General features: G+C 39.5%; 1 protein-coding gene across 3 annotated transcripts; it reads right to left on the minus strand.

Annotated features, from left to right (window-relative positions):
• Nucleotides 1–283: 283 nt before the first annotated feature.
• FAM98A (family with sequence similarity 98 member A) lies at nucleotides 284–17,808 on the minus strand. Of its 3 annotated transcripts, XM_059188620.1 has the most exons (8): nucleotides 17,638–17,808; nucleotides 13,576–13,724; nucleotides 10,054–10,188; nucleotides 6,216–6,400; nucleotides 5,127–5,207; nucleotides 4,463–4,579; nucleotides 2,193–2,360; nucleotides 284–2,104 (listed from the first exon to the last, which is right to left on the minus strand). In XM_059188620.1, exons 1-8 carry the CDS (start codon nucleotides 17,688–17,690, stop codon nucleotides 1,439–1,441), a joined length of 1,554 nt encoding a protein of 517 aa, XP_059044603.1. In that variant the 5' UTR covers nucleotides 17,691–17,808; the 3' UTR covers nucleotides 284–1,438. The 3 variants fall into 3 exon arrangements, with proteins under 3 accessions (XP_059044603.1, XP_059044604.1, XP_059044606.1); XM_059188621.1 differs by lacking the exon at nucleotides 13,576–13,724 and having other exon boundaries at nucleotides 17,638–17,751; XM_059188623.1 differs by lacking the exons at nucleotides 6,216–6,400; nucleotides 13,576–13,724; nucleotides 17,638–17,808 and having other exon boundaries at nucleotides 10,054–10,187.
• Between the last annotated feature and the right edge of the window lie 494 nt (nucleotides 17,809–18,302).

Here is an 18,302-nt window from a genome sequence, read left to right on the forward strand (position 1 = left end):
ATTTAGCTTTGCCTAATACATTGTGTAACAACAGCTACACCCAGTGGCCAGAAATGAGTAGTGACGTTTTGTAGCTATAATGTTATGGTAAAAGGTAAATTTAGAAATAGGGATTTTTCAATTTATTTACTGTTGTAGGGTAAGGGTTATTTTTCATTACAAATTGTTTTAAAGAAACACTCAAGAATTTGGGGGGGGGGGCAGATGCCTTGGCTCATAAGCTTGAAACAAGCTTGAAACATGAATTCAGTTTTTAGAAGTAGCTAAAATAAAACTCAAACCAGAGAGAGAACATACAGATACTTTATTGCTCACCTTTCACACAAAGCACACCTCCAGCCATTTTCTTTCACAGCTTGACAATGTTTATGTATACAAAAACCCAGCAAGAAGCTTCATGTCGATTTCAGTAAGGGAGAATGTAAAACATCAACTCAGCCAGGCTTTTGTTTTCTGCAGCAATAATAAAGGGCCTCCTGCACTAAGCAAAAATCTGTCCTCTTACTTGGTAGTGCATTTCTTCCATTACAAAAAAAGTCTCCTGCCCAAGGCAAACTAACTTGTGTTTGCTGAGCCAGTGGTATTAACTCGTGCATAAAACAAATTTCAGTTTGCTGTTTCTTCTAACAGATTTCAAGTAAAAATAAAGTTTAAGGAGGAACTTGTTTTGAATGGATGCAGGTCAGTCTGAATTGCTATACTATATAAATGCCTACATGTACTATAGGTTCACAACTTAGTTTTTGCTTTATAATCTTTACGGATTTTGGCCATGTTCAAGGTTTTCAGAATTGAGCATATGGTACAGTATTCCATCAAAAGGATAAGGCTACTGAATGTGCTATCTGCAGAAGAGCTCATTTAATAGGAACTGACTTAAGAGTCTATCATGAAGCAAATGTGGCATAACCTCTCTGAATAAAAAGCCAATCAGGGCAGAACTGTGCTTGGAAAATAGGTGTTAGAATACTTTCAGGAAAACACATACAAATGGACTGTTAATATGAGGAAGGTTTCCTAGTTGAAAATCTAAAAAAATCTAGGAGAATCCTCATTTCCAAAAAACCGCTTTTTGAAAACTACTTATTCAAGTAATTTCTTCCCAAAAAAGTATGCATGTTCTGACTGTGGAATTAGTCTACTGGTCAGTTAAAGGCAATTTTAATTACCTTTTAAAAAATTCTTTATATAAAGGAGATGTTGTACGTGTTTCTCAAACAAACTTCATTATGTAAGTCCTTTAAAAAAAAAAAACAAAAACAACAAGCCCACAAACAAACCCAACTGAACCGAATGAAGACCTACAAATACTTATCCCAAGCAGGAATCTGCCTGCCACCTGTGGTCTCACATTAATTCAAAATTGATGCTGGACTCAGGATTCTGAAACTAAGTTTCTATTACGTGAGCTCTAGCAAAAGTATAAGGTTTTGTAGCCTCAACTAGTATAATGTCTTCCCTGTCCAAATCCAGAATGATTATACTGATAACCTCCATGCTGGAAGTGCTGTTCAAATTGTCCCCCCTGGTGATAATTCTGGCTCCCCCTCCCCCCCCAACCTCCTCCCTGGCCTCCACGTCCACCTCGGCCTCCGCGACCCCCTCTCCCTCCACGACCACTGCCTCGATCATTATGGTGCCCACCATCTTGGTATCTATTGTCCTGCTGATATCCACCACCCTGGTATCCACTTCCTGTATATGTTGATGTTTGGAAGCCACCATAACCGCCGCCTTGATAGCTACCACTGTGGCTACCACCATGATAGCCACCTGGCTGGAAACCCGAATCCCGATAACCACCATCTTGGTAGCCACCTCCTCCTCCACTCCCTCCATCTGTCCAGCCTCCTTGATGTTTATTTCCTCTTCCTCCCCCTCGGCTACCATGGTCGTAGCCACCACGTCCACCTCTCCCTCCTCCTTGTTCATGACCTCCTCGTCCTCCGTATGAGGAATGTTCATAACCACCTCTCCCTCCTCCTCGGCCTCCTGCTTGCTGCTGGGGCCCATCTTGCCTTTTCTGCCATGGTGGCATCTCTGGAGGTGGAGGTTCAATTTCATTGGGTCTACCTCCTCTGTCAGGCACCCTGCCCATCAACACCTATGGGATAAGAAAGCTATTTTAAACTACTGTATTTTATAAATAGAAATGAATGTATCTGAAAGAAAATTAAAGGTACTTCAATCACCTTATTGATGGCACAGGCAGTTTTTTCTCTTATAGAGCCACTGCTTGTCCTTAAAATCTTCGACAAGTCTTGTCTTGCAGCCAAAAGGTGGGCAACAGAAATAGTACTTTTAGGAGACAAAACTGAACGTTTTGGCTGATAAACCTTTGCTAATTTTTCTGTCTGACTCTGTTGAAACAAAGTGTTCAAAGACAAAAGTCAATTTTCAAAATGACAACACTTTTTTTTTTTTTTTTTTTTTTTTAGTTTAAGAGAGAATGAGAGCTAGAGAGAGAAAGGGCATTCTTTCTTTTCTTTTTTAAAGATTTTATTTGAGAGAGAGAGAGAATGAGAGGAGAGACGTCAGAGAGAGAAGCAGACTCCCTGCTGAGCAGGCAGCCTGATGTGGGACTGGATCCCAGGACTCCAGGATCATGACCTGAACCGAAGGCAGTTGCTTAACCAATTGAGCCACCCAGGCGCCCAAGAGCGGGCATTCTTACAGAGGGAGAGACAGATGGAGAGAAGCAGACTCCCCACTGAGCAGGGAGCCCAGTGTTGGGCTCAATCCCAGGACCCCGGGATCACAACCCAAGCTGAAGGCAGACGCTTCATCAATGGAGCCACCCAGGTGCCCCAGAAACACTGATATTAAATAAGCTAAAGACTTCCAAAATGTCTGATAATAATAGTTATTAGGCTTAAGATGGGAGGATAAAAGTTCTACTCACCAGTGTTCCTACCTAGTCAAGAAATACTGTAAGACACAGCTGTTAAGAACCACAGTATTACTGCCTCACTCTCTGCACATTATCAAGTAGACAGTTTTTTAGCTAAGAGGTGCAGTCTGTTGTTTTTGAATGATTATTTCTATCAAAGATAACATAGGAAAGGACAGCTGTTTCCTACACAACGGCCACAGGAGAGAACAATTTGCTACTGACTAGCTGTGAGATCTCAGACAAAGCCTCCCATTTACTGGTCTCCAGTTGTTTTTTTTTGTTTTGTTTTGGTTTGTTTTTTAGTTGCAAAATGAGGGGAGTTAAGAAATGATCTTTGACACCCTTTTCCAACAAATACCCTCCAACAATTTTGCAGCCAAACAGGGCTGTACCAAGGTTTAAAGATTTTAGGCGAAAATAACATATTTAGGAGAACTACATAGGGCACTTGGGTGGCTCAGGCTCAGTTGGTTGGGTGACTGCCTTTGGCTCAGGTCATGTCTCCAGAGTACCGGATTCGAGTCCCACATGGGGCTCCCAGCTCTGCAGGGAGTCTGGTTCTCCCTCTGACCTCCCCTCTCAAGCTCTCTCTCCCTCTTAAAAAAAATAAAATCTTAAAAAACAAAAAAACTACATAAAAATTTTTTTTGGAGTCAACTAAAAAAATCTGTTTTTAAACATGAATGCACTATTATGGGAACATATAATACACAAATGGACCAACCTCCCCATAAGTTCAAGGATTAATTCCATTTCAGGGTCCTAAGGATGTGAAGTCTTTTGTACCAATTACTTTCTGCTCACTGATCATACAGTAGATACTTAATAAATACCCGTTGAATGACCAAGATCTTTACCTGGATTATCTCATTTAGTCTGAAGTAAAACTGAAGTCTTACTAGATTCTCCAATTCTCTATAAATATTTAGTAATGTCTGGTCTTGCTAAATCCAGTATTTCTAATTATAATTAGCAAATGAAACTGTTAGCTTTAAGTATAATAAATGAGTAATATAAAAATTGTTTTAGTTATTTTTAAATACTCTCTGTTTCTCTTACAAGTAAGTCCTCCCAGTAGGGTCTAAAATATATCATTTTGCGAGACCAGTGCTCTAACCCCTGAGCTACGGAGCCTAAAAGATATCATTTTGTTAAAAAATATTAAAAAGCTGAAAAATAATGTTTTCATTATTCCTGGAAGGCTGAAAGAATTGCTATGCAACAACTCACTGAAGAAAACTTCCTGTGTGTCTCTTATGCATTTCTCTTTAGTCTTCACTGTACCTAACCTGTGCTATGAATGTTTAAGTCTCATGTCTATAAATATTCTGCTCTTTTAAAATATTTACTATGGGGTGCCTGGGTGGCTCAGTGGGCTAAGCAGAAGCCTTTGGTTCAAGTCATGAACTGAGGGTACTGGGGATGGAGCAGTAAATCATCAGGCTCCCCGTTCAGAGGGAGTCTGCTTCACCCTCTCCTTCTGCCCCTCCCCGCAGCTTGTGTACTCTCTCTCAAATATAAATAAATAAATAAATAAATAAATAAATAAATAAAATATTTAATATGTACCTTAGCTCTGTCAGACCAGCCAAAAGACTGGACAGTGACATCCAAACGTTTTATTAGCAGCTTTCTCCGAACTTCATATTCATTGGCTATGGCTTGGTTAATTGCTTCTATCTTTTCCTAAAAAGGAAATTTGAAAGACCAGTTAGAATTTAAATGTGCCTGACACACTGTTCCAAAAAGGCAGAGACCGTGTCTCTTTTATTCATAACTGATTCCCCAGCACTTAACACAAAACAAATTACTTAATATACTACTAAAAGTTATTATAAATTCATTAAATAATAGGCTAAATAATGCCTCAAAACATAATAAAGATTAAGTATGAATTCTTATTTAGCCTTCCCATAATTTGCTGTGTGAAGTTGAGCCCAATGACGTTTTTGGCTTGAAGGCAACCCATCTGGCAATTAAAAACATACTGAACTTCAATTTATTTGGACCAGCTATGTGAAATATTTACAAATTATGAGGTTAAAGTATTTCTAACCTTCCACAAATAAAATTATTCTGAATAAATCTTCAGATTCACCAAAATGGAGTCTAAGAATGTCCACCTAGGAAGCTACATATTGGAAAACATAACCTCAACAGCACAAACTGTGTCAACATCATGAGATAGGTAAGTGGTTCTTCACCAAGAGTACTCAAGATGACTGCTACTCACCCAGTGGGCTGGTCCCATTGGCTTCTTCAATAAAGGCTTTCCCACATGGTTAGGTGGAACTTTTGCTAATGTCTCCTTTAACTGACACAAACACATAAATGAATGAATAAACAAATCTAAAAGTACAACATATCCTCCTCATCTTCCCAATTCCCATCATATCTTGCCATCAAAAGAAGATTCCTGACAGAGGCAAAGGTGGAGGATGTTTTGAAATGTACAGGACCCACACGATAAAGACACTCACTTATCCCACTCCTCACGTGCCTAAGGAAGCATGATTCCTTCACTGTACCTAGAACAGTGCCTGACAACAGTAGGCACTCAATGTGTATTTGTTGAATGGATGAATGAACACACAGAAAAATATGGACTATGGATACAGTGCTGCTCCCCTATAGAGTTCAGCCAAATTTGTGCATCATGGTGTCCATCTACCCCACAATGCAAATGTACCAATTCTTGGAGTCCAGCAGATATGCATACAGAGAGTAACTCTGCTATAATAAATATCATTCTTACAGTCATTAATTTATTAAAGTTGCTTAGTCCTAGTCAATTATATTTAAAAAACCTCTTAACTATTAATGTGTGGCATAAAAATAATTCTGACTTATTTTCACATACTAGATTATGTTAGTAGTCAATAAACCTAGTTTGCCAATTGAAACATAAGATTCAAATGACTGGATTAAAAACCAACAACATTTACATCCCTTTCTGTCCAGTCAATGAAAGGAGGGTGGTAACATTTAATGATTGAGAACTTAAAAATTGCGTCAAAGTTCAATGATAAGATTTTAAAAAGGACTTAAGTCTTCATTCTTTTTACATTATACCTAGTTTATTTCAGCTTATAAATCAAAGTGTAAATTTTCCTGTTTGAAAAAGAAACATGCTAACAAGTTAAAAAAAATAGTAAAATACTAATTTCTCTTTAAGGTATTGAGGATTTAAAACCCAAAACTCATTTAGTACAATGAATAATATGCACATTAGGTTCCCATTAAGAGAAATTAACTTGCTTCATTTCAAACAAATGTAGGACTATGCCTTTAATACACTACAATCTGGTACTAAAGGTCTTACTTTTTTTTCAATCCCGCTGAAGAATTGGAACATAGTTATATTGGCTGGAGGTTTGGACATTCCTAGAGCAATACATATGCCTTTCAACTCTTGAAAGACCTCACTACCGCCTCCTTCTTGAGCTTTTTTTGGAGGAGTATTCACACAGAGCATTCTGGCAGCTTCTAGTTCTGAGATGAGGTATGCTGAAGTAAACAAAATAAGATTTCAAAATGAGATACAGCTACAGTTAATAATCATAAGTCTGGAGTCACAACTCTATAGACCTAATGATACGTAACTTTTAAAGCTGCAAGAATGGATAAAAACAAGAAAAGAAAACCATTTTTACCTGCAAATGACATAACATATAAACTGGTTCTGTAATTCAGGTATTTAATCCATATATGTTTAAAGGGTAATTTATAAATAAGTGATTCTTCTTCGAAACCAAAGTATCAAGGTAGATCACATCTAAAAATCTGGATTCTTATAACCCACTATTTAGGAACTCCAGAACAGGGGTTGGCATCTGTTAACAAATCTGCAAAAGGTGGAAGGTAGCCAACTTCAGCAACAGTTGGAACCGGCTTTTATTATTTACTTCTCACCACTGACATGCACCAGTGATACAACTCTCTTGTTCTCTTACTTCCAATACTTAGGCAGTCTGTTCAGAACTGGCATAAAATATTTACAAGTGGTCAAACTTAACTTACAAAAAGGGGAAGACATGAAACTCCCCAAAAGCTCCTTTCTCATGGCTTCCAGTAGCTTAATGCCACCCTCTCTGTTTAAAGAAAACTTTCTTTCATCTATAAAACCCTCTTCTCGGTATTCCCTTTCTTCCTACCTTCCTCACTCTCCCCCAACTCCCGAAAAATAGTATCAACAAAACTTTCTAATCTTTTCTTAACAGAAAATATCAATGGTATCAATATCATCCCCTTGTGTGTTGATTTCAGCCAGGCATAATGGACAGCTGCAATCTGCTTCAAGTAACTGAGGGTATAAATATCCAATCTTATTCCTTTAACTTTTAAACTTTTATGAAAGGACATTTAAATTTTTATGAAAGATCTTTTATGAAAGATGGGATCTCAGGACTTCAGGTTATGTGACAAAGTGAGAACCTTCTGATAACATTAGAATGATAGCTTTGGAAAAAATATTTTCTGGGCTCTTAAGTCCTATTAAAAGTTCAAAAGAATGATCAGCTTGAGTATCTCATTTCCTACACCTAAGATGTAATGCTAGAACAATAAATACAGCTAAGTTTCTGCAAAGGTCACTCTAAATGGCTTTGATAAAATCTTCGTGTGTTCTGTTACAGCAAACTGTAGGAGTTAAAAGATCAAAAAAGTAAAACACCACTGTCATGAAAATAACCACTGTTTTCCTAAGTAAGATATTACTGGAACATTACCACACTCATTTCCATAATCTCTATGACTAGTACATGCTACAATAGTGGAAGTTAAGCAGTTGTGACAAAGACCCTATGGCTCACAAAGCTGAAAATATTTACTGTCCCAACCTTTAAAGTAAAAGTTTGCCAACCCTTGTTCTAGAAAATCATATGATTTAATAAACTGATTCTCTAAATTTGGGACATTAACTCAGGCATCCACGAAATTAGTTCACCAATACAATACAATTACCATCAAAAAACATTATCTGTTACTGATGTGTTCAAAGTACCAGGAAGGGCACTGGAGATATAATATAAAGCAAACAAAACAGATGATCTCTACTGACAATCTAGTTAGGAATAAAGAATATACGCATTCGCGATGAGGAATTCTTCATCTATTAGGAACTCAGATTATCTGACTTTTTTTTTTTTTTTTTTTTAACCTAAGGGAAATAATCTGACAACCAGAGAGGCAATAAATAGCCAAAACTTCTTCACCAGACACAAGAGAGTTTTTTAGCCGCCCATTCAAAGACTAATCTATTTTACTGACAATTCAATGAGATTGGTTATTTTCCCCCTTGGACCAGATTCAAATCAGTAAGGTAAAGGGTGCTGGAGAAATAAGTGAAATTATAGCACCAAAAGATAACAACTGAACTTGGAAAGATGAGAAATATTTATACAGAGAAAATAAGAGAATGAGCACATAAATACTAGCACGACAGAGAATACAAACTCAGGGAAACATTTTAAAAGGGAAACAGCCAAAAGCAAAGAAAAGGAGGAGTGAATAGTGTACGTGTCCATGAATTCCAAGAGCAGCATAACCTTTAGTTGGTTTTAGTCATTCAGTTGAGAAGCAAATAGTTGTGTATTACTGAAGAGCTTCTGAGGCGATAAATTATTAAAGTCTGTAAGTTGTAACCCCAAATCCAAAATAATATTCAGGGCAGTTTTTTTATTTAACAGGAAGGAGTCAAAGGCATTTTATAACGATTTATATTCAAAGTGGTTTTTGTAAGTCAGAACACTAAATAAGGCCAAACTCTGAGCTCCTTGAAAGAATTAGTTATTCACGGTCATTAGCAAGTTTTCCATGAAGTTCTTATCTTCCTATGTAAGATAACATATCCTGAGTGCCAAATGTTAGGTTTTGGTAAGCAGTGTTACAAAGGAAGAATGAGTGAGTACACTGTGGCTGAGCCACTGACAGAAATCACACAATCTGAAGGATACTGAATGCATGCGTAAGAACAACATGCAGCAATATCAGTATTTAAAGTAGTATCTGAGGGGCGCCTGGGTGGCTCAGTGGGTTAAGCCGCTGCCTTCGGCTCAGGTCATGATCTCAGGGTCCTGGGATCGAGTCCCGCATTGAGCTCTCTGCTCTGCAGGGAGCCTGCTTCCTCCTCTCCCTCTCTCTGCCTGTCTGCCTGCTTATGATCTCTGTCTGTCAAATAAATAAATAAAATCTTTTAAAGTAGTATCTGACCTATGTATCCACCTCCTGTCCTCCACAATGATTCAACAGAGGGGAAATTATGTGAAGTGACTCTGGAATAACTCGGTGCTTTGGTATAATGGCAATGAATACATTTTCTTTTCTTTTCTTTTTTTTTTTTCAAAAACTGAACCTTCAAAATGGAAGCTGTCTCATTTTTCCGAAACCAGTACAGTTGGAAAGACAGTATTTTAAAAATCCTCTGTACTGTGTTTGTCATATAAGAACTATAATATTCAGTTAACCAAAGCTTATTCTGAATGTGTCTCAGACTGCTATAAAAATTCTGAGTTAAGACTATTGGTTGTGGTTGCTGGAGAGTTCATTTAAGGCAATAAAATTTGTGAGTTTACTTACTGTTTTTCGGGGTGAAGAAAGAAATAGTAGTTAGTATATAAAAAACATGGAAGGAAAGAATTTTCATAACAATTTACTTCCCAGAATGATCAGTAAGCACAGGAACAATTCGAATACTATTCTAGAAAATTTTACACTGTAATTTGATATATTTACAAACAAAACCAAAACCTCCAAACAATTACCCAACCACAAAGAAATATCCACAATATAAAACACTTTAATTTTACTAAAAAATCTTCACCATTCCCACACTACCTTCCTAGTCTATTTTAAAATGTGTTTCCAGTCTAGAATGCTAAGGTTTAGTGATCACACACTTGAACCCGTGGCGCTAACTTTCGTCATATTAGGTGACGCACAATAGTACCAGCAAAGTTAAATGATAGAAGAGTAGAAATTATGAAACAATGCTGCTACCAGTGCAGAGGCCCTCCACTAGCCTCTAAGTTAGAAATGTAATAGTTTTTTTTAAGAAGCATTCTGAAATAAATCCATAATGAAATAGTGTAACAGTCAGTTTATTAGTCAAAGAAAACATGAATATAAAAATAATAGCTACATTCTAGTAGCCATGAACTTACTGAGCAAAAGGAGGCAGTTCTTCTGCACGAGAAGGCGCTTGGTCACATCCCCAGATGTCAGTGATAGATATGGACAGTTCATCTCCCCTAGTAGCCCACTCACCTCAAGCTGGAATTCTTCAGCTTCACTTGGGCCTTTTAAGAATTAAAAGAACTTTAATAAAAATGACTTTTTCCCATTAGCATAAAAGTTATACACAAATGGAGAGTTCTAATAGTATTTTCCTAGCACAAGTTACTTTACTAATTCATCCTTTCTCACACCACTGCCAATTTTCTTAAGACGTTTTCATTACAGGGGCGCCTGGGTGGCTCAGTGGGTTAAAGCCTCTGCCTTCAGCTCAGGTCATGATCTCAGGGTCCTGGGATCACACCCCACATTGGGCTCTCTGCTCAGTGGTGAGCCTGCTTCCTCTTTTCTCTCTGCCTACTTGTGATCTCTGTCAAATAAATAAATAAAATCTTTAAAAAAAAAGTTTTCATTACATAAGTCCCTTATTTGAGAATCTTTAATTATTTCCTAATTTCTACCCCATCTAATCCAATAATTTGTTTGCCTTCAAAGATTTCTTCATAACTTCTATGCTTCACCTTCCCACGCCCATTGCTGTAGTAGTACCTATGACATGTATGTACTAGTTACCTTTTATCTCCATACATATTCTATTTGTGCCAGGTCAGTCTCCTCACTGTCCCAAGAACAGTGTTATTTCTACTTGTGCGCCTTCAGTGAAGCTATCCCCTGTGGCTGACATACCCTCTACTTTCCCTTCACCTATCAAATCCCACCTCCCCATTAAAGCCCATTGGCTCCTTGAGAAGACCTTCCCCAAGTCCTGTTATACTCATTCATTTCCTCCCCCTGTGAGCTGCAAAGTTAGATTACTGTACTAATCTCCAGTTTCATTTGTGCCTAATATTCCCACTGAGATTAAAGTTAGCAAACATGACTTGTAGTTCTATATTCCCAAACATGTTAAGTAGAGAGTTCATTTTGTGAACCTAGAAGAAACAACGCTCCTTTCTCCCTTACTTTCTGATGGTTCTCTATCATGCAAGGGCAAAAATTAACTTGACCTGGGTTCATTTTCTTTCTTTCTTTTTTTTTTTTTTAAAGATTTTATTTATTTGCAAGAGAGAGCACACAGTAGAAAGAGCAACTGTGAGCAGGAGGGAGAGGGAGAGAGGGAGCAGCAGACTCCCTGCTGAGCAGGGAGCCTGATGCAGGACTTGATCCCAGGACCCTGGGATCATGACCTGAGCCAAAGGCATTTAATTGACTAAACCAACCAGGTTCTGTGGGTGCATTTTCTCATCTGTAAAATGGGAAGGCTGTATTATCAATGTTTTGCAAGCTGTTCTGTGAACTCAAATTCCACAGAACTCCTTTAGAAACAGCTGTGGAGCATGAGGAGCGTTGTGTAAGAAGCACTCCCTCTTAACTTCAACTAAACCGGTACACCGTTACCTGTTTTGTATGCTGGCGTCTACGTTTTTGTTTGAACAAAGCGGTTCCAGGTTACAAATAGTTGTCATCTATTGAAGGTATTTTCCCAAGTCCCTACAATCTCATAAATGTTAGGTCAAGAGGCAGCGTTAAAGAGTACTGGCTCCCAAACTTGACTGCTGGGGTTGAATTCTGGCGGTATCACGTACTAGTTGTGTGACCTCAGGCAGTGAGTTGTGTGTATCATGTACTAGTTGTGTGACCTCAGACAGTTTAACCTAGCTGTGCTTCCTTTTTTAATATATAAAAGAGTAATAAAACCAGGGCACCTGGGTGGCTCAGTGGGTTAAGCCTCTGCCTTCAGCTCAAGTCATGGTCTCAGGGTCCTGGGATCAAGTCCCACATTTTGGGCTATGTGCTCAACAGGGAACCTGCTACCTGCTTCTCTTTCTCTGCCTCCCTCTTTACCGACTTGTGATCTCTTATCTGTCAAATAAATAAGTAAGTTCTTTAAAAAATAAAAAGTAATAAAACCTGCTTCAGGTTTTAAATGACTTAACAAATGGAAACTGCTTACAACATATTGTTCAATAAATGTAAGCTGCTGCCATCATTACTGTTACCTGACAGTGTTCTTAGTAATCGGAACTGGCTGCAACTAACATGAGCACATTAAATATCCTGAATATGCAAGAAAGTGAGCTCTTCAAAATGGGATTCTGGGGGCACCTGGGTGGCTCAGAGGGTTAAGCCTCTGCCTTCGGGTCAGGTCATGATCTCAGGGTCCTGGGATCGAGCCCTGCATCAGGCTCTCTGCTCAGAAAGGGAGCCTGCTTCCCCCTCCCCCTCTGCCTGCCTCTCTGCCTGCTTGTGATCTCTCTCTCTCTGTCAAATAAGTAAATATTAAAAAAAAAAAAAAAAAAAATGGGATTCTGTGTGGGGAGGGGTGGGGGGGGAGGATTATGTGTATAGTTCTCCATGAGGGGAAGTTAACAAGAGAGCATTTTTCTTTGTCTCCTATTGTAGGTTTACCTACAGTAGGAGGAAACCAGATGGTCAAGTGTTGGGTTCCAAGCTTTTGTCTCTTTTGCAGAGTCAACAAACTAGTGCTAATACAATAACAAAATTGGCAAATATAAAACAGCTTTCAATGCCTTATGAGATTTATCTCATAAATCTGACAGAGTTGCATCTGGTTGTGACAGACCTGACAATACATTCCCAACTTCTTAAGAAAGTGTTCTTTCTCCCCATATATAACAGGATTATAATGCATTTATTTTACATGCTATATGTACCTTTGGAATCTAAGAAAAACATCCCAATTTCCAGTTCTAGCCACTGATTTAAGAACTAACAAGCCAGGGTGCCTGGGTAGCTCATTGGGTTAAAGTCTCTGCCTTCTGTTCAGGTCATGATATCGGGGGGCTCTCTGCTCAGCATGGAGCCTACTTCCCCCTCTCCCAGTGCCTGCCTCTCTGCCCACTTGTGATCTCTGTCAAATAAATAAATAAAAATATTAAAAAAAAAAAAATCTAACTAACAAGCTATGTTTCACAAAGAATGGAAAGTTCACATATGCTATACTTGTCTCCCATTTCTATATCTTAGTAATGTGGTCTTTTCAACCACTACAATGTTTTAGTACTTGCCCAACTATAATCTGTTTTCTCAACTTCCAAAATCACTTTATCTCTGAAAATAATGGAGGAAGAAAGTATTTGGGTTTCTTCATAAATCTTTTTTTTTTTTTTTTTTTTTAAAGATTTTTATTTTTTTATTTATTTGACAGAGAGAGATCACAAGTAGGCAGAGAGGCAGGCAGAGAGAGAGAGAGAGGAGGAAACAGGCTCCCTGCTGAGCAGAGAGCCCGATGCGGGACTCGATCCCAGGACCCTGAGATCATGACCTGAGCCGAAGGCAGCGGCCCAACCCACTGAGCCACCCAGGCGCCCCTTAAATCTTTTTTTTTAATTCACAAAAACTTAAAACTTCAGGTTTAGTACTAAAATGTTCAACTGACAATACCCCAATTTTACTTTATATTTTGTATCTAACACTGAATGTTTACTTACTGTTAGTTGCTTGCACATTTTCCTCTAATTTACAGAATACTCTTAATTCAGACACCAGCCAAGCACAGAGTTTGGTAAACTCGGGGGAACTGGCTCCAGCAGAGACTGCCTGAGATAGAGCGCCATCTTCCAACAATGGACCCTTGTAACTGGTGAGTAAAAAATTATACTTCAGAAGAATAAAAAAAAAAAAAAACCACACCTAATATTTTATACAAATACTATGTACATATTATTTGTATGAATAAACAATCATTTCACAAGTTACGAAAACCACTTTGCAAACTTAAAAATGTAAATAAAATTTATAGAAAACTAAATCTAAAATTTAAATTTTAATCTAATAAAATCTATTAGAATAATAAGTTACACAACTGCATTTCCACCCTTCAAAATATACATAAATATTTAAGAATCATATATACTACTAAATTATGTCAACTTCTGTACATTATACTGAAAGCTCTTGCTATACAAAGATTTTCTTAACCGAACTGAATATTAAAACCCCAGTAACAAGTAACATACTGTAACATTAACAAGTGATTATACTATAGTTTACGATTTCAGAAATAAAATTTAAGTTACCTTTTCTAGAAATTTTTCCAGAAATCAATTAGGTTAGTTTTGTTTTGTTACTTTTTTTAAAAGCAAAAAACTTTCCAGTTAATCATTTATTTCCTTTTACCATATTTAATGACAGTTAAAGCTATTAAGACATACTAGTACCAGAGAAATGTCTGGATTAATTTAAAAGATTAGTAATTGCTGGCAAGTTGATATCTAGGTGAACTGGTGCATCTGAATCCTATTCCTTTGAAAATGATTCAAGCATAATTCTGAAGTATTATTAAATATCCAAACATTCATAAAAGACAATAGTGATAATGAATCACCTAGAATACATCTAGAACTAAAGATCCTGTCATTTTCAGGCTAATTAAAAAATATATATTTTCCAGAAGATTATTTTAACTTTTAAGTGAAATATTGATAAAAAGTTATTGAAGGTGAAACATTAAATATACTTAAGATGATTTGATGTTTGAAAGTATAGAGATGTTAAAGAAATGACAATACTTGATTCTTTTAAAATGCACCTATGTATTTATACACTGAATGGAATGGGAAAAAATCTTACATAAGAAATGAGATTATAGGGGCATCTGGGAGGCTCAGTGGGTTAAGCCTCTGCCTTCAGCTCAGGTCATGGTCTCAGGGTCCTGGGATGGAGCCCCTCATTGGGCTTCCTGTTCAGGAGGGAGCCTGCTTCCTCCCCTCTCTCTGCCTACTTGTCATCTCTCTCACTCTGTTCAATAAATAAAATCTTCAAGGGAAAAAAAAGTGAGATTATATATAGTCTGACATCTAGATTCAAACCACATATAATTAGACACTGTAATAAAGCCACTAGGCCTAGAAATCTCTCCTTGTGTTACATATTTATAATTTGTTAGTTTATTCTATAAGTAGTTACTGAATTCCCGTGTGCCACATTAAAGACAAAAGATAGACATTTAAAATTCTAGTATTTCTCAGTGAATCCTTTAAAAGTACATGTCAATTAATTAAGCCTGAATTTTAATGAGTGAGTACCACCAAACTAAGTGGTTAGGCTTAAAATTTATAGCAAAGTTTTCAGAAAATCTGACGGTTTACCTTATAACCCATCTTGAGTATTTACTTGATTTACAATTACTATAGTAAACTTTTTTTTTTTTTTTTTTTTAAGATTTTGTTTATTGGGGCGCCTGCACAGCTCAGTGGGCTAAAGCCTCTGCCTTCGGCTCAGGTCATGATCTTAGGGTCCTGGAATCGAGCCCCACTCACATCGGGCTCTCTACTTGGCGGGGGTCCTGCTTCCCTTCCTCTCTCTCTGCCTGCCTCTCTGCCTACTTGTGATCTCTCTGTCAAATTAATAAATAAAATCTCAAAAAAAAGATTTTGTTTATTTGACAGAGAGAAAGATCACAAATGGGCAGGGGTGGGGAGAAGTAGGGTCCCCCCCATGCAGGGCTGCATCTCAGGACCCTGAGATCATGACCTGAGCCGAAGGCAGTCTTTAACCCACTGAGCCATCCAGGCACCCCTAAAAGTTACTACTTTAGTACTCCAGAAAAGAAAAAATATAGTTAAAAGGGTAGAAGATGGGAAGAAATAGCGTCCATCACCAATTGTTAGGTAACATCTACCCAGGCAGTTCGACTACATTTAAATAAGGATCCATTCTCTCATTTTACTACTCCTTCAATGCTAAACCTAAGTGTCATTTCTTCTAAGAAGCTTTTAGGACTTCATTTCCTTTCCAAGTAAAAGGGCCTTCCTCAGTGCTCCTCATAGTATATTCTCAGTGTGAACTTCTCTTCCACCTCACTTTGTGCCCATATATGATCAGCCCAACACTGCCACAGAGCAGGTGTTCCTCAAGAAAATGTTTATTGAATGGATTTATATGTGAGCCAGCAATTTAGTCTGAGATGTCCACCAAAGAGACCATTTTGCTAAATGTGACTTTTACCTATGCTCTAATCAAAGAAACAAGTCCCCTAAAGTCTGGAATATTCATGAAAATTCAGAGCAAGTTCCAAAGAAAAGAACAATGGTAATTCACTTAAAGAAAAAAGATTTAGGGGTGCCTGGGTGGCTCAGTGGGTTAAAGCCTCTGACTTCGGCTCAGGTCATGATCCCAGGGTCCTGGGATCAAGCCCCGCATCAGGCTCTCTGCTCAGCAAGGAGCCTGCTTCCTCCTCTCTCTCTGCCTACTTGTGATCTCTCTGTCAAATAAATAAAATCTTTAAAAAAGAAAAAAGATTTAAGCACTACCACTTCTTTTTCCAAAAACTTCCATCAGGACAGCAAATGACTTAATCGGCAGACGCTGAGAACCTGATGGTGTCCCTTCCTAAAGAAAGGTTCCCCCAAAGGCTTCCATGTCATGGAAAAACTTTTGCGGAGGGTTTTGATGAAGGACTTGTTACTTTATAAATATAGCTAGCTAAATCAATCTATCTATCTCTATATTTTGGGTACCATTTACCTGTAGACAAATATTTAATCACACAATTTGTTTCTGGAAACACACTTAGACCAAAAGTTTCTAAATTCTCATTTTTCGTTTTTTTTTTTTTTTTTAAAGGTTTTATTTATTTGACAAAGAGGGAGAGAGAGAACAGGAACACAAGCAGGGTGAGTGAGAGAAGGAAAGCAGGCCTCCTGCTGAGCAGGGAGCCCATGCAGGGCTCCATCCCAGGACCCTGGGATCACGACCCGAGCCAAAGGCAGATGCTTAAGGACTGAGCCAACCAGGCGCCCCTAAATTCTCAAGTTTTAAAGAGAACACTAATCTAGGTACCGCATTATGGTTGGGTGATTGTCAGAATGGACGAAATGCACAACAAACATGTAGGGACTTGGTGGCTGAAGATGCCTCATAGAGTAAGGGCTAATGGTGGCTCGACGAAGTACTGTGTCACTGTTAAGGGAAACAGCCAGTGAATGGTTCCCATGAAGGTGGTGACAGGTGAGATGCCCAAGAGAGCTGGCTAGCGGAACAGAGGCAGACATGTGGCTCAGAGAAGCCCGAGTGCATGCAGAGATGACTGGGCAAAGGAGATTTTTTGGAGAGAAATGGGGTGGGGTAGCAATACGGGCTCAAGAGAGGAGCAGGAAGTTTGGAGGACAACCAGGGAAAAAAGAGAATCAACTTTAGCAACCTCTAGAGTGAGGGGGTAAGGCAAGAAGACGGGGAGCAAGACCAGCAGCTCAGGGAGGGGGGTGGCAAGAACCCAGAGCCCAGACAATGACACGCATGACTGACAAACGCTGCGGGTTAACTCGGCTGCAGGGAGCACACAGCAGGCCTAGGGTCGTCGCTTTAGGAGGGCCCCGACCCGGCAGGGCTGACAGTGGACGTGGCATTGGGGTCCCAGAGCCGTAAGGAGGCGACAGTCAGGAGCCACCGGGTGCGGCGTGCGGAGGCAGGTGTCCCTGACTGGGGCGGAGGACGTGTTCCCGGGGGCCGGCAGTGTGAGGTTTAGGAGACCCGTACCCTGGCAGTCTTACCCTAGATCTTCCAACGACTCCAAGATGTCAGTCTCCATGAGGTCACACTCCATGCTACTGTGGTATTCAAATTTCCGAGTCGTCAGGGTCCCCTCTTCGCCGGCAACGCGTACACTCGCGCATGCGCTGCTTCCCCGGAACTTCCAAATCGACAGCTGGCGCCTCAACCGCTGCACTGCGCATGTCCCGAGCGTGCGCAAGAAACTCGGTCCCGCCTGCCGCCCCACCCCTGCCGGCTAAGGGGTTGCCGGGCGGTACCGTGTTACACATGCGTAGTACTGAATAGCGAAGCCGGCGGCCCGAAGAAGGGCAGGAGGACTGGCTGCGTGGCAGATGGGCGTGGGGACCCACACCGAGGGGGAGCGCTCTAACCTCTCTTAATTGGGTGTACGCATGTGCGAATCTTGGGGCGAGGCGGGCGCGGACAGAGCTTGGGGAGAGGGGGTCTCAAGACGTGGTGGGTGTGGGCTGTGAAAACGGAGTCTCCGGATATCTGGGAGTCCCCCGAGTGGGTCCCCGCCGCGTGCTGCCCTGTCTCGCCTGAGCTCTGGGTCGTGCAGAAAGGGAAAAGTCCAGTTTAATTTCTTAGGACAGGCGCCGACTGGCCAGCGCCGAGATCCGCGGATCCCATGCGGTTTGTGGCCGCAGTAGCTTTAGTTCGGGAT

The sequence above is a fragment of the Mustela lutreola genome, chromosome 9, assembly GCF_030435805.1.
Source record: "Mustela lutreola isolate mMusLut2 chromosome 9, mMusLut2.pri, whole genome shotgun sequence".
Taxonomy (NCBI): Eukaryota; Metazoa; Chordata; class Mammalia; order Carnivora; family Mustelidae; genus Mustela; species Mustela lutreola.